The 25,603-nt window shown below is 33.6% G+C and overlaps 1 protein-coding gene across 1 annotated transcript in view; it reads right to left on the minus strand.

The window, feature by feature from the left end:
* Positions 1 to 25,603, minus strand: part of tmtc2a (transmembrane O-mannosyltransferase targeting cadherins 2a) — a 168,839-nt gene that overhangs the window by 11,996 nt on the left and 131,240 nt on the right. The window contains exons 9-11 of the mRNA XM_006633607.3: positions 23,884 to 23,965; positions 18,039 to 18,153; positions 7,016 to 7,079 (exon numbers count right to left, since the gene is read on the minus strand). Of these exons, the coding sequence (XP_006633670.2) occupies positions 7,016 to 7,079; positions 18,039 to 18,153; positions 23,884 to 23,965 (261 nt within the window). The remainder of the gene's footprint in view (positions 1 to 7,015; positions 7,080 to 18,038; positions 18,154 to 23,883; positions 23,966 to 25,603) is intronic.

Below are 25,603 nucleotides of genomic sequence, written 5' to 3' on the forward strand. Positions count from 1 at the left end.
GCAGATCAGTAAATCAAGGGACAAAACAGTTATTGCGCCAGGCTCCTCAATGGGCTTTGACGTGCTCATGCGTTGGTTTAACGGTCTGGGTGTGGCAATGTTTTTTATTATTGTTATAGAGAAACATGATCAGATTTTCCCCGGTTCAGAAAAAAAGATCTAAAGTACTGTATACTAGTTTGTCACTCTTCTCATCCACTCTTTGCTAAATGGCTTTTGAATAGAGTCACATGAAGAGAGAGGTGAAACAGCCCTACACAGCCCTGTCGCAGTACACGAATATAATTATATCTTATTAATTTCTTTAGATACGCGATTCTTTTAATACAGTCTTTGCTCTGCTCTAGAGGATCCTTGTGATATTTCGAGCTCTGGTTGAATGATAAGTGTCGCAGTTTAAGTAATTTTCGTAGTTAGAAATTATGGAACGCTCTGTTAAAAGCAAGGGAGTTTTTATGTCCGTTGCAGTTTTTTTGCAACATGAATATAATTATATCGTTATTAATTTCTTTAGATATGCAATTCCATATTATATTCCCTTTTAATCAAATTCTAAAAGTATGCTTGTTGACTCCGGTATCACGTTAGTTAAAGACTTTGATGCTTAAAATGTTTAGGGAGAAATGGAATACTGGTGTGTATGTTTAAGTTCCAAAATTAATATCGTTTATGGCCTTCACACGTGTTACAGTATGCTCCTATTCTTTTTATGCTCAGGCACTAAGATTTCCCTTCAGTGGTAAAATTCCATATAAATATTCAACGGGCACAGTTAAGACATTAAATTTACACATACATACTGTATACAGTACAGTTTGCATTCGGTAATATGTTTATGTTCCTAAATCAATCTCTTTTATGAGCATGTGAAAGGCATGGTGAATCGATTCTTAAAAATTACTGTACTTTGCATGATTGGAAACAAATGCGTGATTGTGAAATGCTGTGGTGTTACTTTTACAAAGACAGTCAATGAAAAAAAGAATGTGGACCAGGGCAATACTTAAAGACTTTGATGGTGACAGCTCAAACATGAGCGGTTGAGCTTTATTAGCTCCACCTTGCGGAAATTCCGGATACTATTATTTTGCCTGCGGTATTATAGGAGAATTTACGGTAACTAGCGGTATTTACCGGTAACTCGCGGTAGACTGCGTACAGCGCACCGGAAAATAATGCGGTATCGCCCGCGCATTTTGAATGGCTGCATCTGTATAATGTTACAGTGTTTTAATACTGAAATATCTCCCTCAGGCTGTTTCTAACTGGTACTTAAATTTGTTTTCAGATTTCAATTTGTAACTGTATTAGGACACTTGTGCAGTGCATATTCTATGCAATATAAACCCCCTTTGGAAACAGAACCAACCAATATTTAGCAAGGCCTTCAAAAAAACATTTGGTATAAAAGTAAAACTTTTATTTATAGTATTTTAAAAAATACACAAATAAGAAATGCTAAATGGTGGCTCAAAGGGTCAATGTTAATGTCAGACATATGAGAGGATGGTGAATCTTTTAAGGACAGTTAAAATGTAATGGCAAATATTTTTGATTGCAAAAGAAAATAACTGTGTCTTTTAAACACTGAAACATGCACTTTGAACCACATTTGCATTTTTAAAGATGTGATTGTCCAACAGACCTGCAGTCTTAAAGAATGGTAAGCTTCATTCAATGTAGCATATATTTTCAGCCACCATAAAGTATCTTTATTAGCAGTTGCAGGGAGTCACACAGCAGCAGTTAAAAACACAGGAATGTATTAAAGAGTAAGGAGGTCTTTGTTTAACTTCCACTTTGTTTCACGGTAGTAAACAATAAGGTAGCACAAAAAAGCATTTTAAACATGACAATAAAACAGAGGGATGTCTGCATTTTTCTGTAAACCACTATGAGGAACATATGGAAAATTACTGCTTAAGACTCAGAAATTCTCCACAGATGCCATTATACAGTACATGCCAACATGTAAGCTTTCAACCTGCACATCTTACAACACTGGACTGCATATACTGTAGAGCCCTACAGTTAGACAAAAGACAGTGAATTTTACTTACATACATACAACAGAAACTCTGCACTCTGAAAGCAAATTAAGGAAATTTTCTCCATAACTGCAAATGTATTGGAGATTATAATGTTTGAAATATTTCACATTATCATTAACAACCACTACACACCCCTGATATATATGGTATACTGTATATGATACAAGAAAGAATGTGAAAGAAGATAGTATGAAACATGAAAAAAGTATATCTGGACTAATGGGAAACGTGCTGGTTAAAATTAAATAAAAAAGCCTAAACCAGAAACTATAAATTATGTACGTATATGATTTATGTAAGTTTAGTACAATTATTACATAAGGTCACTAAACCATTTAAAAGGGCTATAAAAAATCAATTATGACAATTATTCATATGAAAACAAACAGCATGACGCATAGAGTCTGTAGAAAGTCACAAAGTTATTTCTCTTTATTTATTTCTTTGGAGGTATAAATAATTTTCACCCATAGTTCCTGATTTAATCACACACCATCTGTTTATGTCATAATGCTTATACAATACATAGAAAGGTTAGAGTACTCTTAATTTCTTCCCACAGGAGGCTACACTATTAATATATGACTTGCCAAAGCATCTAAATGAAATGTAAGTGGTATCAGTGCAATATACACTGTACAAGGCAATCTATGGTAGGAGAATGGTTTTAATCACAGTATAGCGAAGATCTTAGAAAGCTGTAGCATATGATTTGAAGGAGATACATGACAGGAATCATTGTATACTAACACCTATTTTAAGATGCTACAGGGCAAAAAATAATCTTAATGGGTCTTTCTAAGAGGTTAGGGGTCACAGAAAAAAAATCATTGGGTTCAAGGGAAAAAAAAACAACAAGAAAAACTTCCTAGTCAGATCTTTTCAACCAGGCAGTGATAGTCTACAACTGAATACATCTCTTGTCTCATCCAATCATCTCCTGTTTAGTTCTTGTTGATTTTAACATGTCAGATCTAACTAGAAAACTCCAAGCTTGACAGGCAATTAACTGACCAAATACTTTGCACAGGACCAGTTTGTGGAAGGGGCTGCATTTTGCCAAGGACACGGTGACCCAATGTGTACAGTATGTGTATGTAAAACAAATATTGCTGCAATCTGGGAGATGTTGTCAGAAGCAGTTCATAGCATTGATGAAACTTCAATGGTTCAAAGGTTCAAACCTATTGGTGCAGGTCTTCTCACACAGAGACAGCTGGGACTTTCTGCAGAAAATGGAGGTTAAACAGCTATCATGGTATACTCGGAGCCACAACAATCTATATTTAAAGTGTACTTCCACAAAAATGACACCCAAATGGATTCCTCTTTTTGTAATCTTTCTTATGTTGTTATGCTTGTGCTTTAAGTAAGAAGGACATCAAAGGACTTTTCTATCTATATTCTGTGTCCCTAGTCTGATACTCAACCTGTTTAAAGCACTGGCCATTTATAAGGCTATTTGCAGAAAATCACCACTGGAATACAGTACTAACAAATCATGAAACCACATGTGTTTCCAGTCTACTAGGATGATCTGGAGCTAATAACTGTCAAAGCAATATACGTGGTCAACATTTAAAAGGTTCTTCATTTTGCAGGAGCTGATGATCAGGGAGAACATTTCTCAACAGCTTCAATAGCTTAAGATTTTGAGTCTATTTTCCCTAGTGCACTGTCCCTCGCTAAGCTGCTGCAAAGGTTATGTACTGTACATATGGTTCAGACACAAATTTGCCTACATTTATCTTGGTTAAGCCAGCAGGAGTGGGGTTTATTTGTTTTACCAAAGGGGTAAAGTTCTCAGCCACTATTCAATGAGTGAGTGTGTTTTTTAAGGGGACAATTTAATCAAACCAGCTTTTTGAAGTTTTCAAATGAAAACAGCTGGATCTGACAGTATGCTGAGGAAAGGAATATTTTCCAAGGACAAGCACCCCTCTCTCTGCCTACAATCTCACGTGCAGCTAGAGCAGCACTGATCACTGCCACAGATTTAAGAGAATAATTTCCAAATTAAAATCCTTTTAGCAAAAGCACAGATTCATTTTGGGGTTGTAAATCCAAAACAAGGGAATCTGTTGGCTTCTATGTAAATGTTGCTAAGGGAAAGCTTTTAAGAGCCTGCCTTCTTTCACCATCCGCATGTTGTAATGAGACTACCACCAGATGTGGAGTACATTTGATGGGTCTAACGAAACAGCTACTTAAAAGTGAAAGAGGACAAAGTGTGTGTGTGTGTGTGGAGGGGGGGGGACAATGTCAAGCTACAAAACCATCTGATGACAAAGTAATTAAAAAGCAAGGAAAAAGCCTAACTTTTCAGCAATTATAAATAATACATATGCCATTCATAAATGGAAACCTAAGAAAGGAAAAAAAGTATTTAATCTGACCTTGTTCTGATTATTTACAGGAAAAGTGGGAGGGAAGCATTTCAGCCTTAGATCTAAAGAGAACGCCAGTTTCCAGTTGAAGTGAACTGACGTGTTCAACAAAAATGCTCTACTTCCAAAGGAAGTGGAAGTCAACTACAGTGAATATTTATAGAACAAGAGAACACATTAAATAGACTGGGTAAGGTAGCCCTTTCTATATTGTAGGTCACTATATAAAATTTATAAAGGGACAAAATGAATAAAAGAAGTTAAAAAAATAAACGTGTGGCAGATAAAATCCCTTTGAACAATAACAATACAACACCTAACTGTGCATTAGTGTATTAGGCTTTACCTAAATGAAGAAATGAAGAGCAGATGCTCTTAGTCCATGAAAAAAAAATGGAAACCACTGTTCAATTTAAAACTTTTTTTGAGCTTATGGCAAGTGACATAAAATAGGTCATTCAAGTTAAAGTGCTTTCTTTTGATGTATGTGAATAATGAGCAACTGGAAAATCTCAAACAATGAAGCCTTTCTTGTTAATTACTGAAGTGGTGAAGCACAACAAAAAGAAAAAATGCAGACACACAATAGTACTTCAACAATTCTCTACTGGGTGAAAACAGTGAACTCACGTTAGAGAAGGTAATTTCACATCTGTTTATTCTCACTTGTCTAATTAGCTATAGTTACTTGTAGTAAAATCCAATATTGATTTTAAGGTTATAAAGTGATTCATTGCACTAAGCTCATCAAGTACTGAAAACTGAACATGCTTAAAGAGCACAATACATTATAGGAAGAGATTTTACTCTAAATAGCTATCTAAAATATAGCAGGTTTAAATTTGCTGAACTGTTTTAAAAGGCTAAGAACAAACTATAGTAAATAACACAGATTAATTGTTTACCATATTAAAATGATGCTGATGTCATTTAATGTAAATGTAAATTAAAAAAATACCAATTTCAAGTGATTGGTAGCTGCCTCAATTACTTCTTCATCAATCATTTTAAATGTCCTAGTCAAAATTACACTTATGTTAAATAACATCAGTATTTTCCACTTGTTTTCACTTAATAGAATCTTTGCGGAACTGCATGTCTTAAAAAAATGTGCCTTTCATATCATAGTTTCATGTTGTTTTATCTGACACACTCGTTCTAGGAAATCAAGAAAATATTCTAAGAGGCTAAAAAAATCAACAGCCTTTTTTGCATTCTTAGTGCCTCTTAGTATATAAACGTTTTGTCTTGGATAGTATTCCTTTGGACCTCTCCCCTAGGTAATGGGTAACACTTTCAGCGTGTGGAATCCCAGTCATAAATGATGGAATTTCTCACGAATAACAGCACCAATTATTGGAGAGAAATCAGCTTCTCATTTTATTAAAAAAATTCCAGATAATATTTGGATGATTAATTAGATGCTTTGTCACAAGTGTAAACACTGTATCAAGTGCACTATGATTTTGCTTTTCTTTTCCATCTCAGGAATCTGGGCATTTGTCCAAAATCTACAACACCATTCTGCACCTCTCTCCTTCCCACAATGCACAGTCAAGCAGTGCTGGGTATATTTGAAAAACTGCATTCAGTTATATACAGTATATACAGTAATATACAGTAATGCAATCATTCCTCAAGCAAGAGCAAACTGTAGAATTAATTAACTTTTAAATTAATGGATGTATTTATGATAACAGTACTTGTTATTTCAGTTTGAAAAATACTACCGTCCTAATTATAACTTTATATAGCAACATTTGCATTTATAAACTTAAATCATGGTAAATATGCCATAGAATACACACAATGGTAACTTTCTTTATCATAATTTGATGTATATGATCTACTATATCATGATTTTGCATTCTAAATGTCCATAGAATTTGGATGAATTTTTAAACATATTTTAAAATGTATGATTTGGTGGGGATTTTGTGCTCTTGACATTCCCTCCCGCCCACACACACATTTTCCGAAAGACCGCTCCCAACTACAAATCTTACTAAAATACTAAATAATGCATCATTAATAAAACTCTTTTTCATGATCAAGAGACATTCTCATTACAGGCTAATAAGCAGCAGCTTCTGAAAACAGACAGGCTGAAATGAGCTTATCAGATTCATTAAGCTTATATTGATTGCAAAGTGAAAAATGATTGTATTCCTGAAATGCGCATGCATAGATCTCCAGATCTCTATCTTGCTCAAGATATTAGCAAGATATAGTCCAAATTTCCTTAGCTCCAGTAATAAAGTTCCAGAATCAAGCATAAGTATCACTAAACATCAAAACAAAGTTCCAAGAGTATAAGTCATTATTATAAGTTGTTTAAACATTGTTCTCACTAAAACTGATTTTATGCCCTTCTTTTAGGCCTGTGATTGATGATCTGAAAACAAAACTGGGTTCCTTTGAAGACTGCCATTACTTAAACTTGTCAATTGAGGTGACAATGCATGTCATTGACAAAAATTCAAGGCTAAATTGTACAAATGGGTAATGAATGTGCCACCCAGTCTGCAATTGCTGGGAATCAGCTTGAGTAATAGGGGTTATTAGCCTGGTACTTACATTGGGTCTCAGGCCTGCCGCTAGTCGATAATACTTCTCAGCTGCTTCATTGAGACTAGCTTGTCTGTAAAAGGAAGAAAACAACATTACATGAAAAAAATGTGTTTCCATATAAGGATACAACCAGATAACAACACAATACAACTCTGCCTTTCGTCTTTTTAACTTGATTGGGAAAGGAAGTTGCTTTACAAAAAGCACACAGTATAGGGGAAGACCACGATCGTGTGTCAATATCATTAATGAAATACTCTGGCTTATGTACTGTACATCCTTACACTGTCTGATTATTTTCACATTTGAAAAGTTTTGACTGTTGACCTGAACATGCTACATGTGAACTAATACATAGTCAACGTCTTTGCCAGCAGCCATATCAACCCTATAGCTCACATCTGGCAACCCACTGCAGCTGAGCACTGTGAGCCTGGAAAGTACCTGGATGAGAGATCTCCTGGGAAAAATTAAAGTTGCTGCTGGAAGAGGTGTTAGTGGGGCCAGGAAGGGGTGCTCACCCTGTGGTCTATGTGGGTCTTAATGTCCCAGTATAGTGACGGGGACACTATACTGTTGCAACACTCTGTGGAAAGCAAAGGGCATGACAAGGCACAGAAAGGCGTCATGGCCATCCACTGCGACCAAGGAAGTCTCCAGTTGTGACGACTACTCATACCATGGGACCCAGGCTTCCGAGGTCGAGGGAGTGGGACTGCCCCAGTGCAACCTCTTTCCCACTTCAAAAAGCTCTCCCTCACAGGTTTCTTCATGCAGCTCATCTTCCAAACAGATGATCTGCACAAAGTACCACCATCATCATCGGACATGATGGACAACCATCATATCATCAGTCAATGTCTTTATTTAGCAAACCACAAAGCTCAAAATGGCCTGCTGAATTTTAAATTGACTAAAAAAAAACTTCTTGCTGCTGTAAATAATTAAATGAACAAAATGGTCAGATAATCATGGACTGAAGGGATGACAGCACATATATGAAATCCATTTAAATTTTATAAACAAAACATTTAGGGACTGGGAACTCTCTCATTACCCCCACTACCACCAGCACATACACTTTTTTTTAAATTAAGAGCTGCATGAGACACGACAAGAGTATGAAACCATACAATGTATCGAAAACTTACTTCAGCAGCTCTCCCAGGAAATGAAGAGCACATTACGTTATTATCACACCAGTTCAATAGATGGTTTCTCCAAGTTTTTCATGGAACAATTCAGAATTTCATTATATGAATCCTTGTGTAAACTGTCATAATGGATTGACTTTTTTATATTCTTGATCAAAATCTGAATTCAATTACATTATATTTTGTTCTAATGCATAAACATATAACCACATTATTATAATCAGTGTATGCTACTTCAATTAGAATTGACCATGCTTTCTGATAATTAATCTGCATGTGTTAAGAACTAAGCATATAACTCATGAAGTCATTAAAAAAGAAAAAAAGTACTACAGACCATTAAGGTAAATTATATAAACATTTTGATTAAAGATGCGGTGAACTTGTTTAAGAATTTCACCTGTTTTAAATTATTTATTACAATCACATTTATTTCACTTATCATATATAAAAAAACATTTTATTAAATTATAAATAAAAATAAAAAATAAAAAAAAAAGTTTGTGAAACTCTTAACAAGGCTTAAGCAGGGTTAATAAGCCAATAAAAGTTTTCATTTTTCAAGATTGAAATAAAAATGTATATTCAGTATGAGGCTTGTTCACGATGATTACAACAAAGTTAAACTGATTTCTGTATATTGTCTCATTAAAAAATATTTAAATAGTCAGGCATTAATTGCTGTAACACAGGCAGGAAACTGTCCATATTCAGAATCTGCCTTTTTCCTTCACTTTTAAGTACATACAGTATTCTCAGTATCAGTACGTGATAAATGGGAACACTGGTGCATTTTAAGAGCAGTAACTGATTAAGGGTTCCAGTTCATTAACGTCTTATTGATTAAGTTGTGCAATTAAAATAAACAAAATGTAATACCATTATGTATCTGTTGCCACTATTCTCTTCATGACAGACTGAACTGCTAAATGTACATTACATGCCTATAAATTAAAATTAAAATTCTTAGTTATCTCCAGGATAGAACACTATGTAATAAACACGTACAATCAGCAAAAGTATTAGTACTTTTTATGCAAGGATAGTCTATACTGTATATTTCAGATTATTAGAACATTAGAACATTTCTGAAGGTTGCTAATGTAAATATACATTCTAATTCCACATTGAGAGAAGGAAATTTAATCTGAAGAGTTAACAAGTTGCCATTGGGTTATATCCTGTTATAACTGATGTAAGGGAAATTTTCACAAATACAATTTAATGACCTGCTCCTCCTCACCAGGAGCCACTGTGTAGAAATATAGAGGCTTCATCCAATATAAACAGGTTGTGCATTAATAATCCCTTATCTCTTGTATGACAGGCACACATGCTCTTTCAACCAGAGAAAACTGGAGCAGTTCTATAGATATTTATACATATTCACACACTTCTAATGCTGTAATGTCTGCTTTTGAACAGTATTTGAAGTATAACAACGCATCATGTGAAAATAATGTCATTATATGATGTTCTGAAATTAGTTATCATTATGAAAAATCAAAACTACTTTTAGGTTTTAAAGAGCAAAACTCTGGAAATCTCTGATCTCTGGACTTCTTATCCATAATTTTCCTATTAATAAATAGTTTTCTCCCTATGCAACATAATTCTACTTAATAACAAAAAGATCGGAAAACCATAGGCACAGTTCTGAAATATACCGTATATAACTTCCCACTAAAGCACAAAACTATTTCTCTGATGAAAACGTTCATAAAACTGGAAGGGTTTAACAACTTACAGCTGCTTCTTACTGATGGTAGCAATTTTGTTTTTGCACAGAGTTTTGCTTTAAATGACTCGAGGATGAAGTCAATGATTTTTGGCTCTGGATGGCAACGTAGTAATGTTAAAAGCGAAGAAGCCAGAAGAGCAGTGTTTGAACTTTGGCCTTATTAAGCATCTTCCATGAGATACCCGAAAGTACACTTAAGACTCCCATTTGACATTGAGAGCCTTAAAGAATACATAGGCACACAAAAAGAGAAAAAAAACTACAGTAAATACTAAATACGGTCCTATTTATGCTTAAAAATCAAATCAAGTCAGTGAGTACTTGAGTTAGGAAACATGTAATGTCAGCTAGACTAATTAAAATGTGAGTTGTTTCACTTAAAGTTAATTGGTATACCAGAAATCATGCAGGATTTTAAAAAGCCTTAAAAATTGCCCAGTTCTTCTAAAACTAAAACACTGCTTTCTCTCAAATGTTTGTCTTCCTCACAACACATTCACAGAATGTTCCAACTACATTGTTACACTGTTTATTTCAAATCTGTGTAATACATATCAGGTCTGTAACAAATTATTTTAGTAGAGAATCAATAGAGGACACATTCTAATTTTCAATGCGAATTTGAATATAGGAAACCCTTATCCAACATGGTTATGATTCTACACAAAAACAAATGAGTAGGAATAAATATGAGAAATATTTGACCATGTATGGCTATCAGTGGGCTGACAAAATCCATGGTAATGCTTGCTATTTAAATATTTGAATAATCTCTCCATTACACCTGCACCACAACACACCATTTTCTCTGTCTTATGTAAGCTGTTACTGTAAGCAGTTCAGTAAAGTCATGACTGGCTTTTTGTTTTGTTTAAGACCTTTAAAGCACCATGGAATTAAAACGCAAGGCTATTGAAAGTGCTAGTGACCAAAAAAACCTTGGAAGGTTATTCCATTAACAGAAATGAGTGAAATGGCCTGATACAATTACATCCTGAGCTTCCAAGTGTATCATCATCAATACCCTTCATCTTTACCATGCAAGGGTAAGCATTTAATGATTTTTATATACCAAATGTTGTAAATGTTTATGCTTATTCAGTTAATACATATATTAATTTATTTTAATTTCACACAGAGCTCAATTTATGCAGGTCCATTCATCAATTTTCTTACGGGATTAATAAAGTATTATCTATCTATTTTGTTTGTAGAACTATATGTACAGTATATACAGTAGGTATTAATAGATGCACGTCCGCATTTCCCTATTTACTGTATTGGCCAAGGTCTTAAGTTTTTCCAACACAGATTTGCCTAACATGCTACTTTGGAAGAACATGGGCCCCTCATTGGATAAGTGACTACTGTACTGTTTATTTATTCTGCATAGCATGTATAGTTTAAATCTGAATAAAGTGCTTTGGTTGAGTGTACAGTAGCATCTAATCAAGGGTTGTATCTCATAAGCACTACTTTACGCTGCTGAGAACTCCACATACCTCTGCCTCCAGCAACAGGCTAATAATGGCGAACAAATAACTTGGGTTGTCAAGGCTGATCTTCATAAGAATGGAGAAGTAAGTGGATCTGGCAGAAGCAACGAAATATTCTTACAACTGCTGTTTCCAAGCTTGGAACAGATAGAGCAAGGTCACTGAATGTTGTTCAAACCTATATAAAGCTGCCTTCACAGAGCATACTGTAGTTGAACTGTACAGCTAGTGGAACAAAGATCACAGGAGCCAGATTATAGCTGAAAAAAACCCACAAAACAGGTACTATTGTATGAGTGAACCTATTGTAGCAAAGTCAACTATCCTCAAATTATGAAACTTAATTTATTGTTTGGGAGCTGATATAGAATGAGGGTATTCTATTTTGAACTGAAAGGCAATCTGGTGAGAGACACAATCATAAGTCAGAAAGTTTGACACTGGTGAACCTCTAGTGTAACTAAATCTAGAACATGCACCCTTTTGTGAATGGGGGTATAGACTGTCTTGGAAAGGCTAATATAATTTGAATGTACAAAGAATTCAGTCACGAGCAGGAAGTGATGGGAATCAACAGGTATATTGAAATTTCTCAGCATTAATTTTAGAGATTTCAGATAACACAAATTATGAACAACAAGTGAATGTTTAGGTTGTCTATAAATTAGCACCATAATCAAAAGCTTGTACACAGAGACACAAGTATATACATAATGTTAGAGCACAGTTTAACTTTAAATAATAGTGCACATTTACCCCCTTTTGTCAGTGTAATAGTAGCTTTGCTGTCTTTAAACGGAAATTTATACTCATGCTAATACAGCATAGCCTAGTTTAAGTTGAAGAACGTTTTTCTAATTTCTCAACAACCATTATATCAAATATTAAGTAACAAAACATACCTCTATTGTTTAATGAATATGCCAAGCGTTTTACAAAAGTGGGCATCTGGCACATTTATACAAAGTTTAAATACTTTGTAACAGGAATAAAAATACAATCTAGGCAATTCGGCTTAACTCCCTAAGGTAAGTTAAAACTATTTTAAACATTAACCTTCCTTTTTTAAACTTTTTTAAACCAAACATAGCACGCAAAATGTTAATTATTAAGAATTTCTAAAGATGTCTAGAATTTAAATAAAAATATTAGAAGTGCATACAGATTTTCATTGCAGATTAAGTTTCCTAATTCAGAATTTTTTTTGTGTGCAATAAACTGTTATAAACCTATACATATTTTCAGTGGTCTGTCAGGACAAATCATACACGCTTGTATTATTACTGACAGGGTTGGAAGGAGTACCGTTCGATCTCTGTATCCCTCACGTCTATTAAATAATTGCTAAGTATGACATGGTAACCAGCGAAATTTCTTAAGTCTACAAGAACTTCCTGATTTCCTGTCGGGCCAAGGAGGAACGGGGCACAAACGATTCCATCTGGGAAGTTCACTGATCACTGCTCCCATTGCCCACAACCTTATCAAATTGCACATTATTAGAATGAAAGCTGAAACACCTTCTCAAATAATTTATATAATTTTCCAAGGTGGATAACAGTTCACAGGGTGCTACAAGCCATTCAACACAGGGAATCTGCAGGATCAGCTTCCTATTTTTTATTATTTTATTTCATTATTGCTGTTACATGCAAAAAATGATTATTTATATGGCCTCCTCATTTTTGTAACCTTTCTAACTTGTTTATATAATCCATATGTCTAACATGAAAAATATTTTGATTTTACCATACTCTTTTTACTTGCTATAAAGTAAAATAATACACCAGTTTAACATGCAAGAAATATACATAGAGATTTATATGTTTTCATATACTGTATGCACAATAATTATTTTTATTATTACAGCAGGAGCAAGGGCTTTCTTGCCTGGGCAACACTGTAATATAACATTTTAATGATAATAGTTATTAGCAATAATGAATATTAAGAGAAGTTCCATAGTATGTCAGATTTTCTTTACTTTTCTTCCAATACATAATGTATACATCAATTTCCCTTCGGGATCAATAACGTCTTATCTATACCACACACATACTAAGGTATAACATTTTCATTAAAAAAAGTAATCATTTAAGTTCTTTTGTATTATGCATTTCCAAAGATTTAGGGTTTTGTTTATTTTTTTACTTTGGTATTAGTTACAATAGCCTCACTTCACAAACTCTTACTTGTGGTATATGCAGTACTCTCAAAAATAGAAATCTTATAATATAAGTACTGTAAATTTGAAAGTAAATACATAAATGTACAGAATATTCTAGTAAAGTAACCCTACACAACATCTTATTAATTTATTATTATTTATTATTAATATTATTAATAGAAAAATACATAACATTTAAATCATGGCAATATAAGTTTATTCAATCGGCAATATAATCCACTGCTGTTTAAAGCATGAGACATCACCCCACACTCCCCTTGTTTTCAAAGCTAACCAGCCTCTTTATTTAGCAGTGGATTTGGTTGTACAGAGAAACCAACCAACAGAGAACCCTGTGCTGGCTTGCAAGAAAAAGGTGCTCAGTACCGAGTAACACTGTGGCCTTTATAAGACTTTGCGTTACAGGAAAAAAATAAAAAAATAAAAAATTGCTGCAGAGCTTGGTCAGAATTTCCATTTTTCCATTTTCTACTCCTGGAAAAGGGAGTAGAGATAAATTAGAAAGAGATCTGAATAAAAGCCCTTCCAGGCTGAGTGATGGCACCAGCATAAATCAGTAAAGCAACCAGCCTTTCTTACTTCTTTTTTTGTTTCTATTTCAAATATGATAGCAAGGAGCTGTGCAGTGTGTGACAGAATTTTGACTTTTATTAGAAAAGTGATTCCAATACTGTCAGAAATATTTAGTGCAATCATTTTAATGTATTTAGCATGAGCTGCAGCTGCTGTGTCGACATGGAACACCATTCCAGCCTTCACCTTTAAGATTTCACCTTTGACTATTTTCACCACTAATAACAATCATAACTAAACATTCTGTAAGCCCTCCTGATAAGTACAGATAACTGACAAAATATAGTCCCGTATTTCACTGTGGGAAGAATAATCTATATTATGATAATAGATACATTAAATGTCATACATACAGATCTACATAATACATAAGATCTACAGTTCCTTCTTATGCTTCCTTCTTCAGTGCCATTGCATGACTCTTTCAATCTTTTTATTTTATTGTAATCTTTACTTGCTCTGAATGTGATTTGTATCATGGTTTGCAAGCTGCAGGACATTTCCTCTCTAAGATTAGTACAGTGGATTTCTTATTCAAAAAGTGTGACAAACCTCTTTGCAAATGCTTAATGATTTGCTATGGATTTATTCAACTGCTTTAAGCAGATGCAGCTTTTAATACCCATATCTTGAGTTTTGTTGGTGATCTCTAACTAACATATAATGTACCCCACACAGCTGTCGTTTAAAACGTCTTGGAGGACACTAAGCTTTAACTAGTTTAAGAAAAAATATGTAAAATTTCGCTTTTTAAAGAATCTTTGATAGTTAATCCTAAATGATCACGTTGTTTATTTCTAGCACTTTATTATGCACTTTCATGAAACAAATCTCGAAGATTAACACTTTATTTCAAACTATATTTGAGTTCCACTTTCCTTCTCCTATTTTTCTCCACAACATTCAAATAAAATGCAAATGAAATGTAAATCATTTGGATTTGTCTTTTTGTTTCTTAATGTTTTAAATAGTGTATTAATTTTCTCAGAAATTTTAATCCTTCTTGTTGTAAAGCAATTTAGTATGAGTCAGTATAGACCATTTCTTGCATGGCAACACAAAAAGCAGAGCATATACATCAATAGTTATATTCATTTCTAGAATTCTAAATCGCATATCTAAATAATCTAAGGAATCAAATAAATGATGTCAGTAATTTTATTAATGCCTCTGTTTTTATTGCTAGTAAGGACAGGATTAAAATTGTCCAAAAATAAAGCTTACAGGTCTACTCAGAATGTCTACCGATTAAAAAAAAAGTTACAATTTTCCATAAGCTGTGGAAAGCACTCATCAACATGTTATATGGAACCCCTATGTAGGGATGTGTAATACATGGTAATTTTATCATTTTTCTGTTCCATACAATTAATATTATGAAACACAAAAAATGAAATAAGAGAATTGTCACCACACTAACTTATAGTAGTAATGTGACAAAGAAGTTCAGGTGGGTAGCTGCGTCAGCATTTATGCGTCAGGGCTGTGTGTCCATGTCTTTCTCACACCCGAAGAAAGCCCCACAGTCGAAACGCTGTTTTTTCTTTCTTCTCTTTTCAGCATAGGATAAACCTATTACTTGTTCCATGTGTCAAAAAAGCACATCTTACAAATTTTACAACTGCAAAATGACAGAACAAATTATAAAGAGCTACTTTTAGTCGGAAGGCTTAAGACACTGTAATAAGTAGGAGGGTTATTTCATTTTTAAGGTATTGACAAATAGTTTTTTTCCTGTGCTGTAAAATTAAAATATATGGCTGATTTACACACAAACCTTCATGTATGTCACGTATGAGGCTGTGAATAACTTGCTGATTGCTTTAAGTAGATTTGAAAATTGATAGTGAGGAAGAAAACTTGTCAAAAGGGCAGCCCTTGAGATCAATAAAAGTTCTAACATCTGAACCCCCCCTGCTGCTCTACTTTAGTTCGCTCACAGCCATACTGGAGAGATTTTCATCATCTTCTTCCAAGACAAACACATAAAAAACATTAGCTATAAACTAATGGGTGTTCATGCCAACACAGCGGACAGAATTTCCTTCTGAGATTGTAACAGACAGCCTTAGGGTCATTTTGGGATAAAACTCCTTAAATTTTTATCAAAGGAGAGTGGAATGTTAAAGTCTTCCATATCTCTTTGGCACTGCAGGCCAAATTAAGGCATTAGTTACATTAATATTGAATGACTAATTTTTTTTAAATTAAAAAAAACCCACAGACAGAATTAGATTACCTTCCCAAAACTTGAAGTAATGAAATAATTTGCTTCTGCTTTTGGGACATTTTACAGGTACCACCTTTTTCTCTAAATGTGGGTTTTATCATTGTGTTTTACTTTCATTTTTCACCGTGGGATACTTAGATGGGTGCACCACAGCCTAACTTGGCAGACAGAGAGTACAAGGACATGCATGGCAAGGATACTTGCTTAAAAAGGCTTAAAAAACTTGTGCTATATTGTTGGCTCTTTCATTTTTTGTTTCATATTAGAAACAGATCAGAGAGAAAAGTGATCCGGTGTGTTTACCAGACTTGAACAAGATGTACAGGTCAAGAAAGTCTAAGGGACTGGAATTTGACAGCTGGACTGTACAGTGGCACTGACTGGAAGAAAAAAAATCCAGCATTACTCAGTTCCGGATAAAAAACACTAGCTCATCTAACTTAAAATAAAATCCCTCACCTGTGACAAAAGTATGAAACACAGAAGTACTGCACATTTTTTGGAAACGTGTTTGATCTAGATTTAAAGGGTCTTAGAAGCTGAATACTATGGTGACCAGATGGAAATGTTGTTTTTTTTTTCTGGTACTGATAGGAATTCCACTTGAGTTTGAAATTCTGTACACAAATATCAATTATGTATTTCTACAAACACTAGTTTTGTTTTACTTATGTTGTTGAGTTGTTAAACCAATCACCCACAAGTATTTTTTAATAAGATCATTATACACTTTCTCAAGAAAACCAGGTTTTTGTTTTAACCACCTCTCTTTTTTGATATGTTAAAAGTTTGGCTGGCATCTCTTAAAGACCCTTTATTAGACAGTGCTGAGATTAAAGTAGACACATGTATGTTTTTACCCTTTATATACCTCTTTATATAATATCATATTATATAATATCAATCTGGGCCACCAGGGACTGCAGTGGAGAAAAGCTTATCTAGTGAGTTGGAATAGCTAAAAAATGTTCCCATTTTACTTGTTTTTTCAAAAGGGAAATATTGTGTACAAGTTACTACAATATTAAAGATATGCAATTCGAGAATAACACAGTGCAATCTTCCAATCTCATAAGAGAACTCTAGAATTAATAAGGAATAAAAGGAAACATGAATGATAAAAATTGCATTCTGATGCTTCTTTCTAGGCTTTGATAATAAAGTTTTTTATCTATTTCTAAAAATGAGTCAATTATCAAACATATTTCAAGGTCAAAACACTGTTGAAATTCAATTCAGCAGAATATAGCTCTTTTGTGATTACCATAAGTGTTCAAAATTCCATTAGGCAGTGTGACATCAGTTGGCATTGTGCAATGTACACATTTCCACCCAAGCTGCTGCCACAATATAACACCTTGAGGCAATACAAGCAGTGCTGACTCAGAAGTGAACTTACTTCTTATGTCAGAAACTAACTTTTTATGAATAAGGCAGTAACAGCAGTGTGTGAAAACTCATTCACAAGCTTGCTCCATTAAAACAGGAAAATTTATTCTAATCAGACATAAATTGAAGTGTGTGCTGTTGATAAAATTACACTGTTAACTGTTTAGAAACGGTGAGTGAAGGCCTATAGTAAACTCACTACCTTACCATGTTCTTTTCCTTCTAGAAAGGAATGCTGTAGTAATACTACAAACCAACCTGAGCATATGGGCTGCGTTAAAGACCACATCAAACTCGGTGCTGTCAAGCTGTGCAGCCTTCTCTGCCATTTCAGCTGCTTCAAGCAAGCGGGATTCTTCCAACAAAAACTGACCTGTGGGTCACAAGAAATAAAAAAAGAGATGTTTTAGAGCTCAGACGGTAGTGTACAGAGACAGTTATGAGCTGGAAATATTTCCTTTGGCTGGGGGAGTCAATGACCTGCTTTAAAGCTGGGAACCACAACACAATTTGCTGAAACATAAGAAACAAAGTGCCCTTTAATATTGGCCATCAGGCAGTTTTTTTCTGAGCTGAAGGATTATGATAATCATATTTTTCCATGTCTGGTGTTTTCTGATCTTTACTATTGCACACATTTTAACTGTACAACCTCACACCTTCCCAATACAGCTAACCTCAAACAAGTGTATGAATGCCAAAGTCCCACAGCAGAAAGTAAGACTTAAATACACTCCCTGCTAGATCTGGTTCCCTTTTCTACTGTACAGTATTTAGCCTTAGAACCCTGAGGTGAAACCAGTAAACCACTTCGAAACATACTGTGGTAAAAGGCTGTTAAAATATTGTTGTGATGTCACAGAATAAAACATAAAAATTGTGATTAACATTTAAGTTTCAGTTCTCACCCTGTAAAGCTCTGAAGCTAATTTAGATATTCTTTCTGAAAAAAAGGAATTTGGAATACAACTCAGATGCATCTTTCTATTAATATCAAAGAAAGAATGACCTTGATGATAGAAGTATTATTTTTATTCAAAGTTTTAAAATGCACAACAAAAGAGCAAAAACAGTCAATTTGTCACAAATACAGTTCTTTGGGCACTAATAGACACATACTGTACTATTTGTCTACTATTAGGTAGCAGTATAATACAATAAAGCAATCCTAATTTCCCTTTCAACTGCTTTCAAGAACAACCTAATCACTTTGTGACAAAATCAAAAAGATCTTGTAATATAGTTTTCAAAGAGATTATAGAGACACTTCACTAAAAAATCGGTTAGAAATAATAGCATTTGTGGCACATGAGATGCTGAAATTCCTTCCATTATGAAGGAGCTAAAGAAATGTTGTACATCTACATGACTGAAATGTTAAGGTACAAAAATAAATATCAATAACCCATATAGAATTTTAATCACAAAAAGCAAGAACAAAAAATAAAATTATTTTATATTAATAAAAAAACATTGACTATTTAATTACCTTGCATGAAATAAAGAAAAAACAATACATATGTATTACTTTTCAATAAAAAAAATCTATTACTTTTAAGTTTTTGTTCACACATTGGGAATTTTTTCACATTAGAAAAAAGAACTGTGAATGATCTGAAAGCAGGCAAGAAAGTTTCTCTACAAATATCTCTTGGAACATCTTGTAAAGGAAAGTTAAAGCATCCCTTCCACCCACTGAGAGCATGCTCTTCACTGTCCAGATGCTGAGTGAGGGTGGGAATGATATGTTATTGTGCACATTCTCTGTACCTCGCTCTACTTTAAAACATGTGTTATGGGAGGCACATGTCTTAAATGCAAATGATGGTTGACACAAACTAGAGCTAAACAAAGAAAGCAAGCTCAAGAATATTGTGTTCAGTCTCACTTCAATCCTTGAGCAGGACTTAAAACATCTACTTTATTTACATCTTACTTTTTCTTGCTCATAACAAAGATTAAATGCATCCTAAAAAATTTAGATCAATACTGAGAAATTCTGGAATAAATCTAATCATGTTTAGTATTATTTATAATAATGTAATACTGTATATGGATTTAGTATATTACAAATAATATTCTAAATAATCTTGATAGCATGCCATATATACTTATTTTAAATTGGGCACTCTTAGGTTTGGAATATTACATTTACTTCTTCTGGTAGCCTGTTATATACTGTATGTACTCTAGCCTAAACCAGTGGTACAAAGAACTACAGATTTTACCGGCAACTCATACACGATTAAAAACTTGGTAATAGTTATAAGTCTGACCAATTAAGTCAATAATTTATTCAATTAAGTTATTAAGAGCTCATATAGAATGAAAACCAGAAGATTACACGGCTCTCCAGAACCAGGAGTGAAGATAACTGGTCTACACCAATTTGCTTCATAAATCAATAATCATTAGCTTGTAAATTTTCGCGTTTACAGTCTTGTTTATATTCACATTTCATTTTTCAATTTCAATAAAACAAAAAAAAGTTACTGAAGAAGTGTGCCTTGGCAGTAGCATTGAGAAAAACAGCATCTCATGCCAGGGCTGCACAAAAGGGGGGATATTAAATTTTAATATGTCAACACTGTTATATTCAGGAGAACAAGTTATTACTTTTTTCTAAAGCTCTCCAAAAAGTATTTATTTTTATACCAGCTGAGGTAGTGCAGGACAAGAAGTATGTGAGTAAAATCATAGAAATATTTGTAATTTTGGTATACTTGCTAGAAAATACATGTATACACTGCTAAGGATCATCATTCTTAAAATCTTTCAACATTTTTAGAGATCCAGGAAGACATGGTATGAGCCAAATGGGTATGAGAGTACTTTTAAAGACAGAACCACTTAACACTATTCAAAATTAATCATAGAATATCACATTTTAATATAACATTTTATACATATTTAATTAACATTTATAATAATATTGAAAGCAAACAAATGCATGTAAAACTAATGTCAAATTATCTTCATAACAAAAAGAAGCAGTGCTCATGACAATTAATTTAACTATTTTATGACACATTTTAAATGAACTATTTTATGCACACAAATGTGTAAATAATATAAATATACTCTGGAAAAAAAAAGCTTTATGCAGTCCATGTCTGCATACAAGTTATATATATATGTCTTTAGAAGACTCCACTTGTCTAAATGCTAAAATACAGGGATTTTTGGGTTTATGCTCTGATATTTACAGTGATGTTGTATTTGTTCTTTGATTAAAAGAGAAGCGTATTATGACAAGCTAGGAACTGACTGCATCTGGCAAAGTGGTAATGGGAACAATTCCTGGAAGAAGCTTGTCTTCAACCCTTAATCTCTTAGGGGCTTTTCACTTTCCCTGTCGCTTTAAAGACACACATTTCTTCTTAACAAACCCAATGGTTCATCAGATGAATTGGGTTACAGGAAAAGGTCAGCCAGCACTGCTGCACTAACCTGGAATGGGTCCAGCAGACATGTAAGAAAGGTATGATAAGGTAGCTTGTCAAAATAAACTAACTTCTGAAAACAGAGCTCTGGGACAGTGCTAAACTCCTGCCCTGGAAGTGTCCAGATCCAAAGACAGCTCTGTAGCTGCCAAACTCCAAACCTGAGACTGGTTTAAAACAAGAAACTTTAAATGATCACAATAGACTGCAGAGATCACGGAAATGTTTTATTTTTAAGAATATGAGCACCGATCAACTACAGAAAATTTCATACTATCTGTCTAGTCTTTTGCAGACTTTTAGGATGTTCAGCATGTCTGATATCATGGAACTACATACTGTAATCACTATTTTGTGAGCAAACACTGACATACATTACAGTATGTAATGAAAACTGTACCACTTTTTAACACTAACTCTGAAGAGTGGTTAAAAAGAATCCCCTGTAGTGTCGCGAGTAGAAAGATGCTGTGTGCTGTTGTTTTTTTTTTAACATTCCAAATTGCTGTAATATTGACAGTTGGTCTGCCATTTGTCTGCTAACCTTTTCTGTTAGAGCTGTTTCATGAGCAGTCAAAGTGTATGTATAATGTAAAAAGTACTGGACAATACACAAAGGTACTGCATAGTGAGTATTCACAGTTACTTTGAAGATGTTCTATCTTTTCTTCTAATGTAAAACCTCAAAGGACATTTGATAAAGAAATCTGAGGTGAAATAATACATAATACAAAATGCTTTCAGAGACAGAGTGCTGTAGTTTGAAGAGCAAATATAAATCATGAAAATATTTATTTGCTCAGAAATTTGCTTCAGACCATCTTTTAAACTTTAAAATTTTCTGTTCTGTTAAAACCATAAAATTCTATTTACAGATAACTAAATAATTATTTATAGCTATTCTATTATATATAGAACTATTCTATATATAACTATAGTAGTTCAGGTGGGTAGCTGCGTCAGCATGCCTAGGCTGCAAAGGAACAAGTAATAGGTTTATTCCATGCTGAAAAAAAAGAAGAAAGAGAACACAACGTTTCAGCCGTGGAGCCTTCTTCAGGTGTCTTCAGTTTTCTAGAATTTTCATAGTACTGTATGTGAAGTCAGCAACTAAAGAAGGCTCCACGGACGAAACGTTGTGTTCTCTTTCTTCTTTTTTTCAGCATGGAATAAACCTATTACTTGTTCCTATATATAACTATATAGTTCAATGTTAAAACTGCATTCTATTTAACTACAAAATACATTCTATTTAAACTATGACATTTTGTTTTGTTAAATTAAACTGGGACTGTAATGAAGGGTGAATTTAAGATTTTATAAAACTTCAAGAAGACTGAAAATCCTTAAAAGCAATTTGAATACTTAGCAGTATATGACAGTTTTTTAAAAAGTTTTTTTTTTGCCAAGGGTTTATTTTGCCTTAATTAAACAGCTCCTTCTATTTTAGGCAACATAAACCCTTACTTCAGTATCTCTACTTTGCAGTTTGTAATTAGCATTTTTTTCCGATTTTACATATTCAATATGTGCATAGATTATAATAATGATGTAGCATGTAAAACGAATTAATTGTATAATTCCTACTGGTTGATTAAAAATTAATTACACATAATTTTAAAGTTGCTGACTTCACATACAGTTCTATCAAAATTCTAGAAAACTAGAAAACAAATGAACAACACCTGAAACAGCCTTAAAGTCCTGAAATACATTCAGATAAGGGACATCTATCTCCATAATGTGAATTACTTATATCAGTAATGCATTCATATAGCTCACATAGGGTTAATCCTTCAAAATATAAAATATGAGGACTAGACTTTCAGAATTTGGGACTTTCAGGATACTTACTTATTTTGTTTCCCTATTGGATAACCAAGAATTAAGCATGCTTAAACACTAATTGTAAACTTTAGACATGTCTATTACTCTTTAAAATAAACTTTATTAAGGGTTTGTTTCATTCTGCATGTTTTGACAGTGGGATCGTTTCATTATTTCTTAACACACTTGTGAAAATACATGTTAAATGTTAAAGCTCAAACATCTTATGTAGTATGAATGATATGGTGCATTCATGTCAGATACCCCTATATAAAAAAGACTGTGAAAAGGGAAAACAATAGCTTTATTATCTTGTACAGCAATGTCACAACCTCTCCTAATACCATGGTAAGACAATTGTTTATGGCACATACTGAAATGAATAATTATAAGTAATTAAGAGTCTTCTAATGTGTATAAATACAAACTTTTAAACAAAAATGTAGGTGAACACGAGAAATAATTTGGGATCCATTTCTACAACTACAGTATATCTCCCAATTTGAATGCCTAAACTTTAAAAGTTTAAAAATAACCTCTGTATTCTAGGCCGGGACACACAACATCTATTTGAGCACATATGGGTGCATCATTGCATTTCACAAATGAGAATTAAATATTCTGCATATTAAATTTGGCTAGTTCTATTTCTCCATAACCCCATAGCCAGTACTGTTTGCAACATTTCATTAAAAAAATATTGAAGACAAACTTACACAATACCTAAAAAATATAAACAGTTCAAGATACAGTAATTCAACATATGTGTTTTTTAAAACATTATAACCCTGAACTGAAGAAAATGCTTGATTTTAATCATATCAGCTACTTACCATAATGCATATAGCAATTTCCTTTTGTGGGATCTAGCTGAATTGCCTTCAAAAAGTACCTCTCTGCCTCAAGCTTCTGTCCCTGGAAAGGAAAAGAGGATTATTTTAGGCTTTTAAAGAGCTTTCTCTAAGGCTTATTTTGCCGTACCATGATTTAAGAGGTCACATTTCCTCTCCCTTCATGATTTCGTGTATTTTTAAAGCATAAATCATAATCCTAAAAATGTAACATGTGGCCTAAATGGTAACAGTTTGTGGAGTTTTGGCCATTGTGCCCAGCAGACACATGCACAAAAGAAAGGATTTCCAATTCATTCTAAGGAGGTTATCTAACTAATCTCAAAATCAAGCACTTTGTACAAGGAGGAAAGAAGAATGAGTGAGGCACAGCAATCATGAGAACGTTTTAACACTTTTGTAATTTGCTGTGTGTCCCTGAATTGGGCTTGTTCTGTGTTGCTTAACAAAGTTACCACATGATGTGGATTCATATCTGGGGTGGTATAAATGCCACTGAGCTATAAAAAGTCCAGGTAAGATTTCTTTAAAGCTAATTTTAACCTTCCTTTATTTCAGCTTTTAATACGTTCATTACATTTAAACAGAAGATGCCCTTCTGCCCTAAAAGAATGACTTTCACCAAATCAATATATATTGTTAAAAGTACATTAACAAGACAGCTATATCTTATTAAGCTTTCTTACCAACGTTTCAGAGAAGCAAGAACATACATTTTTACTCTGGATATTCACAACAACCCCCGAAAAAATCCAAACATCACAACCAAATGTACAGTATGTGATGTATGTGATGTAAATGTAAGTCTTGATAATTAATCTCAAAAAGCCTTCAATCAGAAGAAAACATCACAAATCTTCAGTCAGTGCAGTGTGTTAGGTACATCTAGCTAGGCTTACCTGATTTGTAAAGCAGATGTAAAGGATATGTGGTTAACCAGGCTTTCAGTTTGGTATAAATTATTAAGAAAAAAAACTAAACAAACTTTATTTTGTGTTGTTTTTTATTGGTTTGTTTTGAAAATGTCTGCCTAAAAAAAAGTGGTTTTAGCAAAAACTAAAACACCTCCCTTAACTAGGGCTAAAGGATTATTTTTCTAGTACTCACAACAAATGTTCCTTCATTTTCAAAAAATGTTCCAAGAAAAGTGCACGCCATTAATGTCAGTGCTAACAATTTAAAGCAACATTTTCATGCTCTCACAACACTGGAATTTTAACGAGTTTTGATTGTAGAGGAAAAACCCAAAAAAGAACAATGAAGTAGGAGCACGCAGCTGTTTTGTAGAGACACTCCCACTCTTACTACACAGCCTTTCCTACAATACCAAAAAACAAGATCTGACTTGCCAGTCCTTTAACGGGATTCTAAGTTTTGAAATTCTCCTTGAATTTAGGATTCACCTCATGAGCGGCGAAAATAAGGAAGCATTTGAAAAGAAAGGCTTAAACACCTGAATGTGAAATATTATTAAATGTAATTATTTTGCATTTGCAAATATACCAAAGTCATCACTCACCTCCTGGCAATTAATAAAAGATTGCTAATTGGAATTTTCTTTGCCTGGTCACAGCAGACAAACTGAACAGTGGATATAAAATGTGAAACAGCTGACCAAAGAACATGTATGTCATAGACTGCAATTTGTCTTCAATATTTATCTTAGCAAATGTTTTACAGTTTCTTCTTTTTTTTCTGAAAC

This window comes from Lepisosteus oculatus, chromosome 7 (assembly GCF_040954835.1).
Source record: "Lepisosteus oculatus isolate fLepOcu1 chromosome 7, fLepOcu1.hap2, whole genome shotgun sequence".
Lineage (NCBI taxonomy): Eukaryota > Metazoa > Chordata > Actinopteri > Semionotiformes > Lepisosteidae > Lepisosteus > Lepisosteus oculatus.